Below are 24852 nucleotides of genomic sequence, written 5' to 3'. Positions count from 1 at the left end.
GGCAAAAGCCGTTGGCTTAGCGGGGTTTAAAAATGTGGATGAGAGACAGGGAGAGATGCATAGTAAATAAGAGGGTGGCAAAGCAGCAGAATTTTATGGTTTATAATGGGCTACAAAACCCAACTCTTTGTTAAGTCCTCTCTGGTGGGTGTCAAAATAATTTTATAAAGACAAGTAGGCGCCACTTAAATCTAGTATTTTATAAAGTGTCAGAAAACATGCCTAATCTATGCATGTATATATATGCTTCACCCAAACTTCACCTCATATGTGCCTACTGGCAAACTATGCACCATCAAGCTAGTTGGTATTTTATAAGAAGCCACATACTCCATGACAATGACTTTATAAAATTACCCCCCTATGGGGCAATTCTATAACTGAGCACCTCCAATTGGGTATTCAGATTATGCACAGTAGGAACCTGTGTAATTAAACTCTGGAATTTGCTGCCAGAGAATGTGGTAAACACCACTGGGCTTAGCAGGGTTTAAAAAAGGTTTGGATAATTTCCTAAAAGTTCATAAGCCATTATTAAGATGTCATTGTGCCGGGGGGGGGGGGGGGGGGGGGTTGGGGTGGCAGGTGGCGGAGATATAGGGGTCCTACAGGCCTCCATTTCCTTGTTTGACAGGTCCAGACGATGATCAGAAGCCCCACGCTGTTCCAAACAGTGCTCTAAAAATAGCGCAGTAACAGATCACAGCTATACTGCCCCTATGAGAAGTTAATTGAATGCAAATATAGGCACACAATTAGCTCTGATCATAGGGGCTATGATCAGAGCTAATTGCGACTTCAAGCAGGACTTCAAATAAATGTCATTCAGTCATGGCAGACTCCAGAGGTCCTCTATGCCATCAAGATCCTTGTTTTACGAGCAACCCCACTGTTTCAGAGCAAATCATGGACCCATTCAGAGTACTGCTCTGCCCATTTAGCATCCTGCTAAGTGCTCCTGGTCAGATACTTCCTGCACTCCAGCTGCTTGTTGGCCAACTGGCGAACTTTTGGCTTGTTTAAGAGCAGATTCGACCACCCGAGAGCGATCAGGCAATTGTGCCCTCTCAAATCTGGGAGCCTTCTGGATACAATACTGAGTATCCATCTTCTTTGGTACAACATGCACAGAGACAGAAGATTACCAATTCTTCGTCAGTGTATCTTTAAGGATAGGGTGCAATAGAACTGTAACCTCTTCCTTAGGAGGAGATTCATATTCCAGGACAGATAACATTTTTGCCCTAAGCTCTTCAAGGTCAAGTTTCAAGTTCATTGAATATTCCGCACCACAGGCATATGCCGTCTGAGCGGTTCACAATATAACGAAACTGGATAGGACAGAGAAACAGAGAGAAGAGAAATAACATAAGAATTAAGAGGGGGGGGGGGGGGGGGAGAGAGAATTACTGTCCTGCAGCAACTGAACACTGGAACACGCACCAATATAGCCAGACCATGAGGAAAAGTAAATTATACAACCTCAGTGCCATAGACATCCATAAAGAGGAATGTTTTTAAGCCTGATTTAAACCTGTCATAGTTACATTCCAATTGAACATAAAGCTGTACTAATTCCAAAGTTTGGGACCATTAATACTGAAGAGTTTTGATCGAATAGTATCAAAACAAATCTGCCATCTCTGACTTAAATGGGCTGGCTGAAGCCATCTCCTTCACAAAACTTGTGAATGAGAGACTCTCAGGTGGAGATTTACGCCTCTCTTACGATTGGGAGGGGTCAGAAGGGACTCCATATGACTCCTCCTCTGAAAAGTAATGTGAATCTTCATCTGATTCCCGTGAGCGGTCTGACTCCTCGCAATACTCCATACGGGCAAAGTGATTCTGTGCCTGCCCTGGCTCAGTGGAACCATGTCCACCCCCCAAAGGACACTGAAGTACAGCTCTACTCTCAGATTCCAGGGAAGCTTCCTCCCCCGATGTAGAGAGCGGTACTGCATGGGTTGATGTCGAGGCATTGGCGTCATAGACTGCTCCACAGGCAGACAGGGCCTCAAGGAGTTGAGGCTGAGCAACAGCTGGCACAAGCATCCTCAATATCTGAGTGACGTGAAGCTAAAACATCTGTACCAGCTCCTCCCTGAGCATGTCCCAATACCGTTTACCAAGGGCAGGCATCAGCAAAGGCTGGTGAGCTGGTTCAGAGTCAGCCTGAGAAAGAATTGATTGTCAAATTAGAAGCAGAAACCTGACTGCCTGAAGATTGGCACACCAGCACCTCCACCAAAGAAGAGGAGATATCCTCTCGGTGCTGGCGCTTCTCAGGTACTGGAGATGCCAATGCTCCAGCGCTCCCAGCACTGTGCTTCGAAGGGGTCCAATGCTTGTGCTTCTTTGACTTCCCTCGACACTCAGCATCACAATCCCTCGGCTCCAATGAGAATAACATCAAACAAACTCATACATGTCCTCAGTGACAGATCTGAGGCTGACTGGTCCAGAAGCCTACTATCAATGCCCAATATTGAGGGAGGTTCAGACCTCCTCAGTGCCAGTGTACTTCCAGTGATAGATGAAGTCTGGGCAGCCATCAAGGTCAATGCTTCTGATGCCAATGGACCAGCCTTCGAGGAGTCAAAAAGTTTCTCCTACTGGACCTGATGCGCCCTCTATGTTATCAGCTGCATTTGTAAACAAAGAGAACAAGAATCAGGCTGCTGGTCAGGCCCAAGACACCCGATACACCAATTGTGTGGGTCCATGGCAGAAATCACCTGATTACATTGGGTGCACCTTTTGAAGTCACTGGGGGGCTTCCTAGACATCAAGAAAAGAATCGTGATCAAATTAAATTCCTCAATCTTGAGTGTCAAAAAGGGACAAGGCTCAAATCGAGGTTGGTGCTCAGGCCTAAACGAGGCCTAAAGAGCCGCACAAAACAGAAAGTCAAAATAAATAAAGGGGAAAGGTACCGAAAAACTATGAAGAAAATGAGAGAAATAAAGGAAAAAACTGCACTGTCACTTTCATTTCTAAGGTGGGTGGGAGGGGGGGGGGTCAGTAACCACTAGGAGATGGAGGGGTCATGCCTGCATCCCTCCAGTGGCCAGCTGCTCAATCAGGGCACCTTTTTGTACCCTGGACATGATTGAAACTGGTCTAGATAAAAGCACCCTCCTTTTTTGTCTTGAACGTTTCTTCCTGTTCTATTATCGCTGAAAGAAGTCCTAATTTTGGGCACATCCCAAACATGCTTCCAAATTTGCTATTTGGATGAACTGCAGTTTAAAACATCCAAATTCTGCCTTTTGAAAATTGCAATTTGGAAGCTTTTGCAGATGGGCCTTTTTTGGCTTTGAGATATCCATCTGCTTCGAAAATGAGCGCCAAAAAGAACTTGGTAAGGGAACCAATCAGCGTAGATGTGGTAAGCAGAGAGAGTCTGCATACAGTCAGGCTTATTTTCGAAGGAGAAAGGCACTCATCTTTCAACACAAATCGCAAGATGGGCGTCCTTCTCCCAGGGTCGCCCAAATCGGCAAAATCAAAAGCCGATTTTGGGCGTCCTCAACTGGTTTCCGTCACGGGGACGACCAAAGTTCACGGGGACGTGTTGGAAGTGTAGCGAAGGCGGGACTGGGGCGTGCTTAACACATGGGTGTCCTCGGCCGATAATGGAAAAAAGAAGGGTGTCTCTGACGAGCACTTGGCCGACTATATTCGGACCCTTTTTTCTTGTGACCAAGCCTCAAAAAGGTGCCCGTACTGACCAGATGGCCACCGGAGGGAATCGGGGATGACCTACCCTTACTCCCCCAGTGGTCACTAACCCCCTCCCACCCTCAAAAATAAACTTTAAAAATATTTTTTGCCAGCCTCAAATGTCATACCCAGCTCCCTGACAGCAGTATGCAGGTCCCTGGAGCAGTTTTAGTAGGTGCAGTGCACTTAAGGCAGGTGGACCCAGGCCCATCCCCCCCCCCCCCTACCTTTTACACTTATGGTGGTAAATGTGAGCCCTCCAAAACCCACCATAAACCCACTGTACCCACATGTAGGTGCCCACCTTCACCCCTTAGGGCTATGGTAGTGTTGTACAGTTTTGGGTAGTGGGTTTTGGGGGGCTCAGCACCCAAGGTAAGGGAGCTATGCACATGGGAACAATTTGTGAAGTCCACTGCAGTGCCCCCTAGGGTGCCCAGTTGGTGTCCTGTGGGCACCAGTACACTACAAATGCTGACTCCTCCCACGACCAAATGGCTTGGATTTGGTTGTTTCTGAGATGGGCGTCCTCGGTTTCCATTATCGCCGAAAACCGGGAATGACCATCTCTAAGGATGACCATCTCTAAGGTCGACCTAAATGTTGATATTTGGGCGTCCCCAACCATATTATCGAAACAAAAGATGGATGCCAATCTTGTTTCGATAATACGGATTTCCCCGCCCTTTCGCTGGGACATCCCACAAGGACGTCTTCAGGAAAACTTGGGCACCCCATTCGATTATGCCCCTCAGTGTGATCTTGAAGAATCAGAGATAGTAACATAGTAACATAGTAGATGACGGCAGAAAAAAACCTGCACGGTCCATCCAGTCTGCCCAACAAGATAACTCATATTTGCTACTTTTTGTGTATACCCTACTTTGATTTGTACCTGTGCTCTTCAGGGCACAGACCGTATAAGTCTGCCCAACACTATCCCCGCCTCCCAACCACCAGCCCCGCCTCCCAACCACCGGCTCTGGCACAGACCGTATAAATCTGCCCAGCACTATCCTCGCCACCCAACCACCAGCCCTGCCTCCCAACCACCGGCTCTGGCACAGACCGTACAAGTCTGTCCAGCACTATCCCCGCCTCCCAACCACCAGTCCCGCTTCCCACCACCGGCTCTGGCACAGACCGTATAAGTCTGCCCAGCACTATCCCCGCCTCCCAACCACCAGCCCTGCCTCCCGATCTTGACTAAGCTCCTGAGGATCCATTCCTTCGGCACAGGATTCCTTTATGCTTATCCCACGCATGTTTGAATTCCGTTACCGTTTTCATTTCCACCACCTCCCGCGGGAGGGCATTCCAAGTATGCACTACTCTCTCCGTGAAAAAATACTTCCTGACATTTTTCTTGAGTCTGCCCCCCTTCAATCTCATTTCATGTCCTCTCATTCTACCATCTTCCCATCTACGGAAAAGGTTCGTTTGCGGATTAATAACTTTCAAATATTTGAAGGTCTGTATCATATCACCCCTGTTTCTCCTTTCCTCCAGAGTATACATGTTTAGTTCAGCAAGTCTCTCCTCATTCGTCTTGTAACACAAATCCCATACCATTTTCGTAGCCTTTCTTTGCACCGCTTCAATTCTTTTTACATCCTTAACAAGATACGGCCTCCAAAACTGAACACAATACTCCAGGTGGGGCCTCACCAACGACTTATACAGGGGCATCAACACCCCCTTTCTTCTGCTGGTCACACCTCTCTCTATACAGCCTAACAACCTTCTAGCTACGGCCACCGCCTTGTCACACTGTTTCGTCGCCTTCAAATCCTCAGATACTATCACCCCAAGATCCCTCTCTCCGCCCGTACCTATCAGACTCTCCCCGCCTAACACATACGTCTCCCGTGGATTTCTATTCTCTAAGTGCATCACTTTGCAATTCTTTGCTGCTTACAAAAATGAAAAAGGAAGAAACAAAGTGCAATCAGCATTGATAGACAGTGATTACTGGGTAGTTCAGTGTGTTTGATGCCATGTCTGTCTTGGCCTTCCTGGTCCTCTTTTTCCTTTCTGGTTTTTAGTTCATGGCTTGTCTAAACCATCTGAGTCACCACTGCTATAATATCTTAAAAACTCTCCAAACAGACTAGACAGTTTTTATTTATTCAGCTTAAGAAGAAACCTATATGTAAGGTAGCAAGAGAAGGTTAAAACTGAAGGATAAGAGACAGTTAAACAAACCCCAGTTAAATACTACATTGAAATATATAGGGTCAGATTCTGGAGTCCAAGATGGCGTCTGAGGTAGAAGTGTGTGAGGGCAGCTCCTGAACGCCAACAGTCTTCTAGGCATATCGGAACCTTTTGGACCCCAATATGGGGAAAAGAAAGGGGAAGCCCTCTGCTCTCACCTCCTCGAGTCGGATGGAACCTTCTCCGATGCACCAGGGGACTTTGGACACAATGTTTCTGCGCACACCGGGACCTTCTGTGAGCACTTCGATAACTCCGGTAGAGATGCCGGAACGTAGCATTGAGGGAGTCTCTTTGAGCCCTCCCTCAAACGCAGCTCCTCCGAGGCCTGGGGGCGGAGTGGTGGCATCAGCGGAACAACGCCATAGGGCACCCGAAGAGGATATGGCCCTGGCGGCTGTAGGAGGAGGCCCCATCGCCACCTCATCTCCCGCGGGTATATCAGAGCGGTTGGGGCGGCGAATCTTACCCCTGAAAGAGCAAGCGCAAGAGACGCCTCCAGAAATGCCCGGAGATCAAATTAGACCTGTTATCGTTACCCTCGAAGTATTGTGGGACGCTATTCAGGGGTTGCATGCTATCCTGAAACAGACATCAAAAACAACTCAAGGAGAATTGGCGGAGATTAAATTGAATCAAGAAAATTTCTCGGCCAGACTTGGAACTCATGACACTAAGCTGGAGGCTCTGGAAACTGAGGTACAAACTTTAAAAAAATTCTCTTCATCTGTCTCCAAGGAAAAAATTTTTCAGTTTAGAAAAATTGAGTATTTAGAAAATCAACTTCGAAAAAATAATTTAAGAATACTGAATTTTCCTAAAACTCCTTTATTGCCACCATTGGAGATGTTTAAAAAATATTTGAAAGATATTCTGCTTATTCCGATGGAGAATATGCCACCAATAACTAGAATACAATATATTACTGGAATTCATGAAGAGAGATCTGTTTCACAACTGAATTTAACGGAATTTCTCCAAGACTCATTAGAGTTAATTACAGAGAGAACCACTATGCTAGTGACATTTGCATTCGAGTTAGATCGAAATAATATCTTTAAATTATATTTCCGCCATATCAATGAAGATTTCTTAGGCGCGAAGATTCAAATTTTCCCGGACTTATCCAGGGATACTCAGAAAAGGAGGAAAACTTTTTTACAGCTTAAAACTAGATTGCTTAATATAGGAGGAACTTTCCTACTTAAGTACCCCTGTAGACAGTGGTGTGCTGGTAAAATTTTAACAACAGGCTCTCTCCCCGGTCCACCTCGGCGCCCCACGTCCACCACTGCACCCCCCCCCAATCCACCTCTGCGCCCCCCCCCCATCCACCTCTGCGCCCCCCCCCCCCCAAAAAAAAAAAAATTGCAGAGCTGGCTATAGCCGGGGGGGGGGGGGGGGGGGGCAATGCATTACTTTCTCCAGGAAAAAAAAAATTAAATGATCCCAGGTTCCAATCTAATTCATGTTTAATATGGGATAAAATGCCATAAATAAGTAAATAAATTTAAACTTTTAATGTTCAGCACCTGATTCTCAAAGTGGACATATTCCAAACACTATAATGAAAATAAAATTATTTTTTTCTACCTTTGTTGTCTGGTGACTTTGTTTCTCTGATCATGCTGGCCCAGTATCTGATTCTGCTGCTCTCTCTCTGTTCCCTTGACTCAGTTTCCAGGGCTTCCTTTCCATTTATTTCTTTTCTTTCCTCCTTTCTTCTTTATTTCTGGTCCTCCGCACACTTGACTGTACAGTGGATCCAGCTTCTGCCTATTTTCTCCATCCATGTGCAGTTTCTCTCCTCACTTCCTTTTCCCTCATCTAATCTCCTTCCTCTATCTTCCCTCCATGTCCAGCATTTCTTCTCTCTCCCTTCCCTCCCCTCCATCCATGTCCTGAAACTCTCCTCTCTCCCCTGTCCTCCTCTATCCATCCATACCCAGCAATTCTCTTCTCTCCCCTGCCCCCCTACCCATCCATGCCCAGCAATTGTCTTCTCTCCTCTGCCCCCCTCTATCCATCCATGCCCAGCAATTGTTTTCTCTCCCCTGCCCCCCTCTACCCATCCATGCCCAGCGATTCTCCTCCCTCCCCTGCCCTTCCCTCCCGCTCCCATCCATGTCCAGCGATTCTCCTCCCTCCCCTGCCCTTCCCTCCTGCTCCCATCCATGTCCAGCAATTCTCCTCCCTCCCCTGCCCCCATCCATGTCCAGCGATTCTCCTCCCTCCTCTGCCCTTCCCTCCTGCTCCCATCCATGTCCAGCAATTCTCCTCCCTCCCCTGCCCCCATCCATGTCCAGCGATTCTCCTCCCTCCTCTGCCCTTCCCTCCCGCTCCCATCTCAAGTCCAGCGATTTTCCTCCCTCCCCTGCCCTCCCCTATCCATGTCCAATGATTTTCCTCCCTCCCCTGCCCTCCCCTCCCATCTCATGTCCAGCGATTCTCCTCCCTCCCCTGCCGCTCCCAAACATGCCCAGCGATTGCCCTTCGTCCCCACCGTCCCCTCCCACTCCCATCCATCTTTTTTAAATACCTCCTCGCCGTTGAAGCGCCGTGTTAAAGTCCTGCTGCCCATCTCTAGCTTTCCCTCCCTGTTTGCTGCAGTTCGCGTGAACTTCGTGCCCTTAGTCCCGCCTTCTGACGTATGTCATACGTCAGAAGGCGGGACTAAGGTCACGAAGTTCACGCGAAGAACTACAGCAAACGGAGGAAAAGCTTGGGCAGCAGCAGCAGGGCTTTAATGCGGCGCTTCAACGGCGAGGAGGTATTTAAAAAAGATGGATGGGAGCGGGAGGGCATGGTGGGGGCGAAGGGCAATCGCTGGGCATGTTTGGGAGCAGGAGGGGAGGTAAGCATGGCGCCCTCCTGCCATGCTTACCTCCTGCAATGGAGCCGGCTCGCCCCGAACAACAACCGGCTTGAAAGAGCTGTCAAAATTTAACAAGCGGCTCTTGCGAGCCGGAGCGAGCCGGCTCCAGCACACCACTGCCTGTAGATGTGTTGTAGTCTTTAATTCCCAGAACTATATTTTCTTTGAACATGAGAAACTATTAGAATTTGTCTCTAGTAAGGAATAATATGTTAGACCCTGAATATTATGCTATGTATCAGCTGTACAAATAGAAGTTGCCTTCTACCTTTGTTTACTTTTATTTTCTATAATATTTGATTGCTTAGATCTTGGACAACATTATTGTGGTCTTAAAAATTTTATTATTGTTTTTCTTGCAATGTATTAATTACAACAAATTGTTTTTCTTAATTTTCCGAATTTATGTATATACATGAATGTGAAATGCAAATTCATAAATAAAAAATTAAAAAAAAAAAAGAAATATATAGGGTCATACAATTGTGACCAAAATGAGGGTAGGGAATAGATAACTACCCAGATCATGCCCTGCCACCTTGAATCATGAATGATGTGATTTAAAAATCGTTACACTCTATATTGTAGTCAATTTTACTGTGTCAGTATCAAGGTTTCTTCCTACCTGGCTGATCATGTATCCAGCTTACCAAACCCTTTCCCTAAAGTAATATATATTATTACAGAATCTGATTAGGAGGATCCTTCCTTCTTGTGTATCCATGTAAATGTCTTGTAAGGTTAAATCAAACAAAATATGTGTTCTTTAATCCTGATTAGCTTAAATCTTTCCTAGACTCTAAACAACGATAGAGAATTTGTAGGAGCACACGAGAAAGGTGGCGGCATCATTTCTTTAATAATTTAGAAATAATATAGTATAATCTTCACAAATTCCTACCTCCCCCTTTTATTGTGGTCTAATGAAGCTAAATGTTATGTTTTCTTTGAGGAAAGTAAATTCCTGTTTCGTTTATTTCTTGTTTCTAAAGCTGTATTTCACTTAGCAGTTCTTATGTCTGTTTAAGTTGCAAAATTCAATAAACAAATAATAAATTACAGAATCTGAATTACTCCATTTGTAATGTTAAAAATAAAGTTACCATCAATCATGAGGTGACAGCATGCATATGTCAATTAACTACTGGTAGATTGCTTTTTAACTTCTATAAAACTAATAACAGATACAAAACATATATACAATATTTTCAGATGACTTTACAGGCTGACATCAACATGTTAACTAGTATTCTACCTGTCCTGTCCGTTAAGAGGTTTCTAGTATACAACCAATGCATTTAAAATTGTTATGCCACCAAAATCCCAACACAACACCAACCTGCACAGTATCAGCGAAAACAACAATCAGATTCTTCAGCTCCAGGACAAGATCTGGATCAGTGCAATATGACTAAAAAGAAATTGTTTATTTAAGAACACTTTTAAAACAAGAGCACATCATAGACACTTTCTATTAAAACACAAAGCATATCTTTAATACTTAGTTCAAGTTTATAGATCAGGCAGAAAACTTAAATCATCTAATTCTTTGACTTAATTAATGCAAAGCAAATATCATGAAAATGCTTTGTGAATATATTGGAGACCAGCTTACTGTCCTCAAGGACTTGAGCTGTGCAACACTGATCTAGTGGGTCATGTGCTTTCCTTGATTGACTTATTTCACTACATTATTTGAATATGTTACATAAATGAGCTGTGTAATCCCAATATTCTCTTAGCTCACATAGAAATGTATCGCAAATCCTTTCAAAAACTAGCCTAGTTATCTCTGCTCAAAAACAGATTGTGGTTACAGTATGGATTTACTAAGAAAAACTTAATCTCCCCTCGTTCTATAATCTTACGCACACAAATTTATGCTTAGCACACAACCGTGCGTCCACAAATTATAGAATACCTACAGTTGCTTGTTTAACAATCGACAAATTAGCTGCTAATCAGCACTAACAACCAATCATTGTGATAACTGGACTAATCTGATGCTAATTGGCACTAATTTGCCATTATGCGCATAACTGCACTTAGTTGGTATTCTCTAACCTTAGCATGCAAATTCTTTAGCATGTAACTACAAGTGGGTGTGGACATGGGAGGGGCATTGGCAAGAGAGGAGCGTGTCCAGCATTTACAGGCTAAGGTTAAAGAATACCATTAGTTATGCATACAACTGTAAGATTTAGGGACGGGATCTTTACACCAGCAATTGATATGGTGAATGCAGCCATGCCTAAATGTGAGCACATAAATGCCAATTTATACTAGTGTTCTATAGTGGCAATTATACATGTAATTGCCAATACAAAATTCTTACTTAGGGGTCCTTTTACGAAGCTGCAGTAAAAAGGGGCCAGGGATGCCATCGGCGCATGTTTCTGACATGCGCCGAGGCCCCCTTTTGCCGCAACAGGTAAAAGGCAGGTTTCCATTTTCTTAAAGAAATGGCCGTGCGGCAAGTGAACCACTTGCCACGCAACCATTTGGGGGGGGGGGAAGCACTTAACCACCACCCATTGAGGTGCCGCACTAATCTAGTGGTAACCGGGCAGCGAGTGGCAATGACCGATTACCACCAGTTACACACTGGCGCTACCAAAATGCCAGAAAAAGCGTGTGTTGGGGGAGGGAACTACCGCCGGGTTGCTGCAGTAGCCCAGCAGTACTTCCCTTTTAAGCCCGCGTTAGGCTTACTGCCGCTTCGTAAAAGGGTGTGCAGCATCCTGGCGCCTAACTTTAGGCAATCTGTAGAGAATTACCCCCAATATGAGTAGACTGCTCATGCTATGACTGAACACTTGTTAATTCTAAATAATTAAATTTGGAAACAAGAAAGTAGCTTTGAACACAAAAACAGTTCAGTAACAACTATATTACACAGCAAAATTATAAATAATTGTCATCAAATCTGACATGGGTATAATGTCCATAGACAGAATGAAAAGTTCCTGCAAAGATTTTAGGTAGCTATTTAACCTTCAGTCTGAAGACACATTAATCAGAAATAGATTTTACTACTACGTGTTGACAGAGGTTCATCTATAGTTTACCAAAACTATTGTTCTACAATAAGACAAAGAAATTTCAGAGTGCTCTTAACATGTAACCTGTACAATTCAGTTAAATGCAGTTCACAAAAGAGTACAAAACAAGTAGAGGGTTAGCCCAGTAAAAATAAAGGACCCTGTTTACCAAGTCACGCTATAGATGTGCAAATCTTTTAGCGCACGCTAAAAATTAGTGTGCACTAATGATAGAGACACCCATTATATTCCTAAGGGTGTCTCTATCGTTAGCGCACGCTAATTTTTAGCAAATTTTTAGCATGCACTAAAAAGTCTGTGTGCCTACAGCGCAGCTTAGTAAACAGGGCCCAAAGTTACTTAAAAATAGGAAGATATGATATTTTTATGGTGCTAATTGATGTTTGTAAATACACATTTTCTGGATTAGTTGAGTCTTTTCACGAGACAATGCTTTAACAGACCCTAAAACTTGAATCTTTAAATATCTGTTGGTTTTTCTCTACCCAGGCAACTTGCAGATTTTTGGTTAAAATCATATTATAACCACTAACTGCAGTCTCCTCTTTTTGACTGAAATAATGAACCAATGTTCATTTTTCAAACACACAAAAAACAGGGCTACACCATTTAAATATGAAAGAGTGAAAGAGCTAGGTCCCAAAGCATATATCTATATATCAATTGATCGATCGATCGATAGATATAAGCAGACATAGAACTAATAGTTCTTCCGTTTTGTGAACTAAATTAGGAAGGTTCTAGCAATTACCTGCACATTACTAGAAAGAAGAGGAAATTCTAAGGGTTCTGCTGGTAGTTTATTTTGGAAATAGGGTGTTTGGAATGATAATCAGGAATTATTTCCTGCTGGTACTTTCAATGCTGTATTCAGTCTGATCTAATGAAGAGGTCAGTTGAGACTAACGAGAACAGACTGCAATAATAACAGCAGATTAACTCTGCATATTCTAAAGTGTTGGACTATAACCATGTTTGGAGGCCCCAGTCAGTTGTAAATCAGTGGAGGATTATGCAAATAGCACATGACTGTGGCTCACAGCCTGACTCTGCTAAGAAAAAACAATAGCTTGGCAGGCTTGCTCCAAATCTGAGCAATTTCTAATTACAAAAAAAAAAAAAAAAGCGGAGATGTAATTTTTCTCTCTGGTACTATCTGACTTTAACACACAAAATCTTTTATTAATAAATAATTTGAGTCATAATCACATACCGAATGTGTTCGAAGGACAGCAATGATTTTGGCAAGTGCCATATTCCAAAGTTCATCAGTGAAGGCCCTCGTCACCAAACCCTGAGTAACATGTAAAATGTGATCTTCCACTACAAAAAATCTAAGTCAAAATATAGAAAAACACAGATAAAAAGATTGCAACAATATAATCAAATACTAAAGCTATAGGAATATAAAAATAGGAAATAATTTCAACAGAATTTATCTGTATATCACCATGAACTTACCCTACAATTTGACTAAAATATTTCCTATAGCCTTCAACTGTTTCATGCTTCCAATGAAGAAAAAAAAAGAAAGAAAGAAAACAGATGAGACCCACAACATTCTAGAAATGCAATTTGAGTGTATGTATTCAAACAATTAAAAAAAATAAAAATTGAAATTTACCATGTTTGATTGAGGTTGCAAGACTAGTCTTGCCTGTTTCCTTCTCTGTTTTCTATAATAGTTTTCAAACGTTTCTTTATCACCCTAAAATAAAAGAAACAAAAGTAATGGTACATTGAAAAAAAAAAGGTTTATTTATTAGCAGCCTATTTACCTTTTGTATTACTCCAGATCTAAACACTGCATAGTAACTAACATGCCTCACTGAGAAATCTAATCACAAATGTAAAAATGTACCCAGTAGACATAAAACAAGGCCCATTTTCCAAAGAACATCAAGATCAGAATTGAGACACATGGGTCAGGATATCCTCAATTCCTGCAGCATTTTACAAAAAAAAATCTGTTGAATGTGGAGCATTTTGTAAAATATGAATAAGGATGTGCAGAGAGTGAATAAGTATTTTGCCTCCACATAAAATGGGAGCACTCATTTTACAAATATGAAATGCCTTTTGGATCTATGACTCACTGCAGCTACTCACTGCCTCTTCCTGCTGGTATCTTGAAAAAAATGAATGACACAAACTCAGCAGCTTCCACGTGTAGGTAGTGATTTTTCAACTTCTATGTATAAGTGGCGCAACTTTCTCATATAGCTGTTCCATTTTACAAACCTAGGGCCCTGTTTACTAAGGTGCGTTAGTGTTTTTAGCATGCCTACACTTAGCGTGCGCGCTAACCATGTAGGTGCCTATAGGGATATTGTATACAGATACATGGTTAACACGCGTTAAAAAGTTTAACACGCCTATAACGCTGCTTAGTAAACAGGGCCCCTAGATATATAAGTGCCACCAATTGAAGGGGGAAGTCATTAACGTGCATTAAGGGAATAATGCACAACATTAGCCTCCTAATGCATGTTAAATAGCATAATTGTGCCTTATTTTACTGCAATGCAAATTAGTTTGGGGACCATGGGCTATATATTGATGTGACACAAAGTACACAAATGCATGCAATACACGTCAGTATTATGTAAATCTAAATGCAGTTTGCACTGAACTTCACTAGCTGTGTTACTCAAGGAAAACAAAATGTCAGCTCAAAGTTGGCACTATTTTTCTTGTCCAAGAGCATCAGGCCACTAACACCCTTCTTAAAGGATCATCACGATAAAACAGAAGTGCAGTCCAGGTCCCCAGTTCTACCTCCCAGCAAAGCCTCACCCCCCCCCCCCCCCCACACACACACACACACACCACAGCCTCACCCCTCGAACACACAGTAAGTATCCTGAATTCAAGCACTGCCCCCACCCTGTTTTGCCCCCTTCAGCCCCCTCAACAAAGACCTTCCACTCCCCCCAGACTTGATCTAAGGATATGAAGCAGGAACAATCCCCAGTTGCTCCTACCCCTACTGGCACCATTTTCAAAATGGCATCTGCAACCCCAGTGTCACTCAGAAAGACCCCTTATATGACCTGACCCCCCTATGTGCCATTTTAAACCCAATGCCAGCAGGGGCAGCAGTGGCAAGGGATTGCTCCTGCCCTATACTCCTAGACCAACACAGATTGCTTGAGGTAGGCCAGAGGGGCCTGCTAGGAGACGGGGGTTGGAGTTGAATGCAGGACACTAACTTTGAAAGGGCAGGGGACCTAGGAGAGGAGGAACCTGCTCCACTCTTTTATTTACAGCACTGTCCTCTTTATGAAAGCCTCACCAGGAGCATTGGGCTGCATGTTAGTGGCCTGAGGCACCTCAGATGCAGAATCACAGCTTGTGAAGTTGTTCACAAGTTGCTTTATTCCCCATGGTCAATGACCTGTGAAACTGAGTTACTGCAGGTTAATAACTCCTGCACTAAACTAAGCTGCAATAAAATACTGTTTTACTGCAGCTTAGTAACGTCTCCACTACATAATGAGGCTGTAATTTTTTTAATTTTATTTTTAGTCCCTTGTGTAATCCCTCTTGTAAAGCCCTGTCCAAAATGAGAACCCTTTAGCCTAAAAGTGAACCCTTTAGCCTAAAAGTAAGTGCAGCAGCCTGAGAACCAGGGGAACTGGGTTTAATTCCCACTGCAGCTCCTTATGACTCTGGGCAAGTCACTTAATCCTCCACTGTCCCAGGCACAAAATAAATACAGATATATAATATGTAAACCACTTTGACTGTAACTCCAGAAAGGTGGTATATCAAATCCCATCCCCTTTCCCTTTAAAATCTGTGCATGCTTCTGAGCTTGTGTAAAACCAGATGGTGAAATGTTTTTCCCCATAAATGTATATTTCCTTTATAAAATGGGGAATAGACACATAGAATTTTGTTCCAAACAAATCATTCCCCCTTGAAATCTCTGTGTGGTGTGACTATCCATGTGTAAGTATCAAATTTATAAAAACTGAACACAATAATCCGTGAGGCCTCACAAATGACTTGTACCATGGCATCATCATTTCATCTTTCTACTGGTTATGCCTCTTCCTAAGCAATCTGGCATCCCTCCAGCTATAGCCAATATCTTGTTGCACTGTTTTGCTACCCACATATCATCATCATATCTCTTGCTTCCTCGAATTTTCATTGTGTACTTCTAAGGGAGAAGTACACAATGAAAATCCTAGGAAGCAAGAGATTTCTGCCCCCCCCCCCCCCCCCCCATATATATATATAACTGTATTTTTACAATATTAAAACTTAGTTTTAAGCTTACTGAGATCACTTTCATGCTATCCTCCAGCTTTTCCAAGGATCAAACATAAATGCTGTATCGCTATATTTAAATTTTGACGTATTTTTCCCCAGCAAAGTACAGCTAGTGTGAATACAATTTCATACTAGTAGCTAACAATCATATATATATCCAGTATAATGAATATGTATTTACACTTTGATTATTAAAGAGTCTAGGCAATACTTGAAAAGTACAAATTAAACAAACTGACCAATAAAAGAATGAATGGAAGAAGGGAAAAAGAGAAAATTACTTAAAATGTTTAAGAAATATTTTTCAAATATGTGCATACCAAAACTGAATAAATATGCAGGCATCTATAAACAGGAGAAAAATCCACTAAATCTTGGGCAGTTAACACCTAAAGAAAGGGAAAAAAGAGTTATTTTAGACTTTTTATATAACAGATTGCTTCTGACCACAAAATATGATTGCTAAAGAAATCATTATACCTGTATTTTAAAGCATAATATAATAGTTTTTAATGATCTGTTGATATTATACTGTACATTATACTGCTGATTCCTATCAAATTTTTAAATAACTTTCACAGTGATTACCCGAATAAAGATGCTACACATTAAAAGAGCCACATGTGTTTTGAATAAGTGGTACAACAAATCTAAGTGGACCTTTTACTAAAGTGTGTGAGGCAGTTAGCACTTGCTATTAAGCACATGGCTGAAGCAATAGTTACTTCACTTGCATGACAGTTAGTGTACAGTGCATTAATTCACACTAAGGGGTCAATGCAAAAGGCCATGCATTAAGGCACTGCAATGAAGTTCAGGGCAGGAATTCCTATCGAATGCGGTAAAAGAAAAACATTGCTCCCCGATGTAGTAAGCAAATAAAGTCCAAATGGTTGAGTTCACTTAACCCCTAAATTCTATAAATTTGGGTGCCCAAATTTACACTTAACATGCAATTTATAGAATAAGATTATGTGTAGGGCTGTACTGGACACTCGTATTTGATTCAATTCGGCTCCAAATAGTGCCCCGAATACATTATTCGTATTCGGCCAAATACTGATTTAATAATCCAGGGCTCTACTGTGCTAAATCTTACTGAAATAAACACTTGCACATATGTTTACTAAGCGGTGCTATGGCCGCGTTAGCGTTTTTAACGCAAGTAAATGGTTTAGGCACATTAAACGCTAACACGCTATACATTTCAATGGGCGTGTTAGCGTTTAACATGCCTTAAATTTACAGGTGCGTTACAAACGCTAACCCACCTTAGTAAACATACCCCTTGGATGTCTGATTTTATGTTGCTTCTTTTATTATTTGTTATGTTAAAGCTCAATGTCCATTATTCGTATTCAGCTGAATAATATGTGTTATTATTCGTAGTCAGCAGTATAGTAAAGTATGATATTCGGTACAGCTCTAATTAAGTGCCTAACTTAATTATTTGAATATATGCTAATAGGCTTTAAAATAATTGCCAATTATTGTTGTTAATTGTCACTAACTGAATCTAATTGGCAGTTAGGTGCATAACTGACCTTAGTTGGTATACCTAGAAATTACGCACCTAATTTATTAACTTCAAGAGCCATTTCTCATTTGTTATTAGTAGACAGGACATGCTAAAAAATTTTCGCACACACACACAGGTAGAGATAGGAGACTATCCTTATAAAGAATGGCTATACTAAAATTTGTCAAAAAGAGGAGGAGGTTCTTGACTGCAACTGATTAGACCCTTCAGATGCCTCCAGTCCTTCAAGTGAGGCTTGAAAGGTTGTTACTGCCTTTGCTTAGGGGATTGATGGAAGCTCCTCCTCTAATAATACAATTGCCTCCTATATTGGAAAGGTTGTTTTTTTCAGCAGATGTAGGCTACTCCACTATTGCTCATGAAAGAATTTAAAGGGTACTTCCAAAAACTGAACACTGCATGCATATTTGTGAATAAGCTGAGAGGGCTGAACGTAGGACCAAAAGTGTTCCACTGGATAGGAAACTGGTGGAAGGTAAGCAGTGGAGTTCCTCAGGAGTCGGTGCTGGGGCCGATTCTGTTTAATATATTTGTGAGAGATATTGCTGATGGGTTGGAAGGAAAGGTTTGCCTTTTTGTGGCTGACACAAAGATAGCTAATAGAGTAGATACCCTGGAGGGAGTAGAAACATTGAGAGGGATCTCCAAATGTCTGAAGAATAGTCGAGAGTTTGGCAGTTAAAATTAAATTCCACTGTTGTGTGGTACTTGTTAGTGAATATGCTTCTAAATCTTTGAGTAACAAGTATTCTGTCCTCTATATGTTAGTTATCCAATTGTAGTGATTTGTTGGAAGAAAAGATTTCAGATGCTCAGCTTACTGTATGTGATTACATCTTACGTGTGCCGGGCGAGCTTCCTCATTAGTCAAAAAAACCTCCAGTTGTACTATCACTCTTCTAAGAATTGGATAAATTTGTATTCTACTTCAGTGTAAAGGTACTAAAAAAGTAGTTTTAGAACAACAGTCAACACCAACTGGCAGAGATTACTGGAGTGCCAAAATCTACAATAGCATGTGTTGTACAACAAGAGAAATTGAGAAATGAATCACCTGGGTTGTGTTCAACTTTTGTGTTTGCTGGGTTGTGTTCCACAACAAATGAAAACATTTACTCATTTTTCACGATATCCTGACTACTTTGTTTATTTGGGGCACCGCTTAATTGGGACAAAGCATAGGAATCCCAATATGTCCCAATTAACCAGAATCTACTGTATATTTGTGTGAAGGCTGCATTACTATCAATAATACACATGTATGTATATTCTATGACAACTGTCCTGGGCTTGATATAAGGGAGGGATAAAAGTCCAAATAAATCAATTAAATAATGCATCGTAGCAAATGGGCAACACTGTCTTTACTAGTTCACATCACTGCAGGATGAAACAAAAATCTGTTTGCGATATTATAATGATGCAACAAAAAAAAAATATGAAGAACTTGCACATTACACTAACCTCTCTGTTTACTAAGAAGCTCTAGCGGCTGCTGCGCAGCAATGCCAATACAGCCCATTCAAGGTGAATTGGCAGTGTCAGCATTAGCGCATTACAGCCGATAGCGTGGTTTAGTAAACAGGAGAATTAATGTTATCAGTCTCTCTCTAATTCAGTTTTTAATCTTAATTTATCTTTCCTCTATCTCTGTACCCCCCCTCTCCAATACTCAGGATATAAATTTTCAAAATCAGGTTCTTGGGGCCTGGATTGGCCGCTGTTGGAGACAGAGTGCTGGGCTTGATGGACCTCTGGTCTTTTCCCAGCGTGGCAGTGCTTATGTACTTATGTAATCACATAAATTGGTAAATAGTGACTTATCCAAGGTAAACTGGCCTGAAAATTGCCCTCCCCATTCCAGCAGAAAGTATACAAAATATACATAATTTTATTTCTAGAGCATGTTTATATCTGGGAAGACAATCACACATGAACATTACGGGCCTGGTATTTAAAGAGGTTTAACTGGGCAGAAGAGGCTCTTGCCCAGTTAAAGCCTGCTGAGCAAGCCAACCATCAATATTCAGTGGCATTTAACCGGGTAGTGTTGCTGAATGTTGACTTTAGCAAGCCATTCCCTAAATAGTTAGGTTAGGGACAGTCCAGGGATAGAGTTTGGGTGGAGCTGCGACTTGGCCAGTCAGCGGCAATATTCAGTGTGCTAACCAGTAAGTATACACATGCTGTCCTAACTTTAGCTGCTGAGCTAACCGGACAGTCTTAACCATGCCCCGGCATTGAATATTCAGTGATATTTCAGACCATGGCTATCACAAGCCACTTACCACCAAGAGCTGAATATTGGGCCTTATATTTTCAAAAGTATGTGTGTCACTTGCCGCCTCTCAGCTGTCCACTCAAAGTATGCAGAAAATTTCAAGCCATGTACTTTACATGAAATTAAATCCTAGACTGGCATCCCTCTGAAACGCCATGAAAAATACAGGAGTTGCAACTACACAGACCGTTTGAAAATTATCTTAATGGTAAAGGTGCAGTGATTAAATCCACAATACCAAAAGAGAATCTGAATACTAATTTCCAAAGGGATTATATATTTCTTCCACATTAAAATCAAATGATCTAGTTTATATAGAGAGTTACAAGTGTTAGCTGATTTTCTCATCTTGGGTATTATTGTTATGGTCATCAGAAAGGAAAAGATGGAAAAGCAAGATGCTATAAACAATGAAGGCACCTCCTCCTCGGGTTCACCATCTTCATCAGCATTTTGTTCTGATCTTCTATGGTCGTCTTCAGGAACAATGCCGTTAACTACACATGCAGACTTCTTATAATTCATACCAGTTTGTTTATGCAATGCAATGTGGAAGGTTTTCTGCTGCAGTGCCTGTGTTAGCAAAATGGTAATAGTTCTTTTAAAAATCACTGAAAGCTAAACAAAATATACAAAAGAAAAATCAAGTGTCTCAAGAAAGCATAAAGTACTATACGTGATGCAACAGCACCTATGAAAATGACTCCATTAACAGGTAATTGCCTATAAACTAAGGGGGTCTTTTACTAAGCTGCAGTAGCGTTTTAGCGCATGCCAATGATTAACATGCACTAAACTCTAGAGATGCCCATACATTCCTACGGGCGTCTCTAGCATTTAGCATGTGCTGATCATTAGCGCACACTACAAATGGTACCACGGCTTCGTAAAAGACCGTTTGATATCTCAAGCCAAAGGTAAGAGCTCAAAATAAGATCAAGGACAATTATGACGGACAGAGAACTTATGACCAAAAGGATTTACAAACACACTTTTAAACTGCTTTAAATATTTGAATTGTCATATCAAGCTGTAAATTTTGATAACCAACACTTTCTGTAACTCACAGATGACTCTGAATCATACAAATGTTCCCTTTTCAGAAACTTTTATAATTTTTGGTCACTGATATTTACTGGGCTGACTTTTCGAACAGAATTTGATATTATTAGATTTAATACACCACAAATAAGTATGGCATTATTCTATTGATGGATACCGAACAACATACTCTAACGCATTCACAGAAACAGAGAAAAATGAAAGCAGATAAAGACCATATGGCCTATCATGGCCTATCCAGTCTGCTCATCCATGTCATCTACTATCCTTTCCTCTCCCCTAGAGATCCTATGCACCTGTCCCAAGCTTTCTTAAACTCGGATACAATTTTTGTTTCCACCACCTCCATCAGGAGGCGGTTCCAAGAATTCACCACCTAAATCTTAAGCTTATAGAACAGCATTTTTCCTGCTTAGGTGTACTTCCATACAGTTGCCCTGGGGCATACATGCATAATAATTAAGCACACAGATACAGAGTACCTACTTTTTATATGACATAACTATAGGTATACTCAGGGTAGAGAACAGGCACAGCAGGGACAAGATCAGCGTTTTTGTTTTCTTAACTTCCGCTTCTTCCCTTTTTTCCAACATTCTGTCCTCTGCACCAGAAGTAGTTTGCAGAAGATGCAAACTGATACACAGCACTGAGGGGCCAATTGTAATTAGTGACGTGGAGGGGCATTTTCGATATGACGTCTAAGTCCGACTTTGGAAGTTTTGCAAAAAAACGTCTAAAACCTGAATAGGAATGAAGGCCATTTTCAGAAAAGAAAAACGTCTATCTTTTTTTTTTTTTTTCAAAAATACCATTTTGAACAAGGTTTTGTGATTTGGACGTTTTGTTTTTTGGTCCATTAAAAAAAAAAAAAGTCCAAGTGCAAAACGCACAAAATCAAGCCATTGGGATTTAGGAGGAGCCAGCATTTTTAGTAGACTGGTCCCCCTGACATCCCAGGAAAGCAATAGGGCACCCTAGGGGGCACTGCAGTGGAATTCATAAAATGCTCCCAGGTACACATCTCACCATTGCTCCCTTATCTTCTCTGCTGAGTCCCCCAAAACTCACCCAAAACCCACTACCCCCAACTGTACACCACTATCATAGCCCTTATTGATGAATGGGGCACCTATATGAGGGTACAGTGGGTTTCTGGTGAGTTTTGGAGGGCTCACAGTTTCCTCCACAAGTGTAACAGATAGGGGAAGGTAGGAGCCTGGGTCCACCTGTCTGCAGTGCACTGCACCCACCACTAAACTACTCCAGGGACCTGAAAGCTGTTCTAATGGACCTGAGTATAACATCTGAGGCTGGCACAGAGGGCAAGTAATGTTTTTCATCACATTTTTGGGGGGTGGGAGGGGGTAAGTGGCCACCCCTGATTTCCTCCAATGGTCATCTGGGTATTTAGGGCACCTTTTTGTGCCTTATTTATTACAAAAACAGGTCTAGTTCAAAACGACTATTTTATAGCTGAAAAACGTCTAAGTCTTAGGAACGCCCAAGTCCCGGCCTGAACACGCCCCCTTGAGATTTGGACGCACTTCTGACGGACTTCATAGAAAAATGTCTAAAAATTGGTTTCGAATACACTGATTTGGACACTTTTGTGAGAAAAGCATCCAAATGCAGATTTATGCCACTTTTTAGATGTTTTTCTGTTTTGAAAATGAGCCCAACCATTATCTAACACAGCAGGTTAAACAGGATTGTGATGTACTATTACTACCTAATAGTATAGATTTTAGCACAGAAAATGCCAAAGTAAAACCACTGTGTTAAAGAATAGATGTCACTGAAATGCAAATTAATGCAATCAGCAGACTAGGGAATCAATCTCAATGTAAGAAATGTGCTAAATTTTAATGTTTTTTACTTCTCCCTTTTCACGGAATATTAACTATAATAAAGAAGGAAGCTGGTGACTTAAAACTGAGTGGAAGTGTAGCAATTCACCCCAAGTTGAGGCAGGAGTGATGCCCACTCACTGCGGCCCCCAGTACCAGCATCTAGGAAAATGGTAGCACCCAATCACTAGAAGTACTGCTAGGGGTTAGCCTGCAAAATAAGGGGTACTTTTACAAAGGCACAGTAAAAAGTGGCCTGTGGTAGCGTTGGCACATGTTTTGGACATGCGCTGGGCCATTTCTTTACTGTGTCTGGAAAAAAGGGGGGGTTATAAGCCAGTAAATGGACGTGCAGCAAAATTATATCTAGCGTGCACCTATTTACGGCTTAAGCCCTTAACACCACCCACTAACTTAGCGGTAAGGGTTCACGCGCTACCTACGTGGTAACCGTGCAGTGTGTGCCACCTGCCAATTACCACCAGGAACACCCCGTGGTAGAAAATTATTTTCTAACGCGGGGTTCAGCGCATGCCAAACTTGGAATTACCACCAGGCGCACGTGCTAGCCCAGTGGTAGGGCTGATTTGGCGTGCGCAACCCGCGCATTAGCCTTTGTAAATGAGTCCCTAAGAGGAGTATATTCAAACCGCTAGGGTTCTTGCACCACCATTTTCCAAGATGGCAATGGAGGAAGAAGATGCCACAGGATGCTTCTCCAGGACCAGGCAGGAACTTGTGGTCCACCGAGGTGCTACAGTTTTAGGGGCTCTCTCTGCAAGGGTCTTCCTGTGCCTAAGGCCAGGGGTGACCTGGACCTGATGGCCTCCTTTTTAGTTTCTCCTCTGTCAGTGCATATACCTGTCCTGTTCAGCACTGACTCATGTACTGGAAGGAATACTGTCAAGGACTGGTTCATACTGACAGGAATGGAGAAAAAGCAGACCTCTACCCATGCTGAAAACTGACATGTTACCACAGTGGTATGCAGTGGTTTTAATCTCCACAATAATCTGGAAGGCATTAATTTACCACATCAGGAGTAAAACTTTTCTCAGTGCACAGTTCTGACTTCTGAATAAGAGCTGATAAAGCTTTACTGGAACTCTTAGCTCATTTAAGACAACACTTCAAAACATCCTTTCACAGCTCAATTACACATTTTTATGAAGTAAGAGCTAGGAGAAGCCACTTTATATCCATGCAGAGGACCAAAAAGACATCTCTTGTATTTGGTCTCACCTGTTTCATTGCAGTTTCTCCTATTCTGTCTGAATGCTTTCGAATACTTTCTAAAAAATCTTTAAGATCAGACATGGAAATGTCCTTTATCTCCTCTCGCAGTTTAGGGAGATTTTCTATCATTATTTGGCAAAACCGATATTGGCCAACTTTGGGAAGGTAAATATTTTCTAGTTGTTCCATAGTTTTTAGAGCCGAATAGTATCTGTTAAAAACAAAGTAATAAGTTATTAAAGGCACAATATACACTATCCAAAGCAAATTCCTTTTTCTATTACTGTTATCTATTGTAGCCAAACAATGAGCATTATTTGTCTACAGAATATCTACTTACAGACTCACATTCAGAGATAATGCATCTACAAAAACATTCAACTTTCTTAGGTCAAATTTTAAAAAGAGTTTTGAGGTAGTCCTAGAATGGGAAAACCTCTTTTGAAAATAAATCTCTACAATTTTGACTTTTCACATTCACAAAATATTTAATTGTGCATTTATCTTTCTAATAAAGGAAAATCAGTATCAAATCATATTATGAAACTTCACTGGCAGATTAAGAAAGCAAATATCATCACACTCTAGAACTATTAGGCTTGGTACCCAGACTAGTTTCAAATAGAGGGATAATTACAGAAAGAAGTTTCTACACGTAAAGCTTGTTTTACATACAGAAAATGGCTCATATACGGATAAGTGATGGGGACTCTGATCAAAAG

At 41.7% G+C, this 24852-nt stretch overlaps 1 protein-coding gene across 9 annotated transcripts in view; it reads right to left on the bottom strand.

The window, feature by feature from the left end:
- The window catches only part of EXOC6 (exocyst complex component 6), a 276968-nt gene that overhangs the window by 141064 nt on the left and 111052 nt on the right, over positions 1–24852 (bottom strand). For all 9 annotated transcript variants that reach the window (XM_030203010.1, XM_030203011.1, XM_030203018.1 and 6 more), the window contains 7 exons: positions 24137–24341; positions 20403–20555; positions 16482–16550; positions 13505–13588; positions 13342–13388; positions 13094–13214; positions 10158–10229 (listed from right to left, as the gene is read on the bottom strand). In XM_030203010.1, the coding sequence (XP_030058870.1) occupies positions 10158–10229; positions 13094–13214; positions 13342–13388; positions 13505–13588; positions 16482–16550; positions 20403–20555; positions 24137–24341 (751 nt within the window). The remainder of the gene's footprint in view (positions 1–10157; positions 10230–13093; positions 13215–13341; positions 13389–13504; positions 13589–16481; positions 16551–20402; positions 20556–24136; positions 24342–24852) is intronic.

Source organism: Microcaecilia unicolor, chromosome 5 (genome assembly GCF_901765095.1).
Source record: "Microcaecilia unicolor chromosome 5, aMicUni1.1, whole genome shotgun sequence".
Lineage (NCBI taxonomy): Eukaryota > Metazoa > Chordata > Amphibia > Gymnophiona > Siphonopidae > Microcaecilia > Microcaecilia unicolor.
The sequence above is the reverse complement of the archived record's forward strand: the minus strand, read 5'-3'. Positions and strand labels throughout refer to the sequence as shown.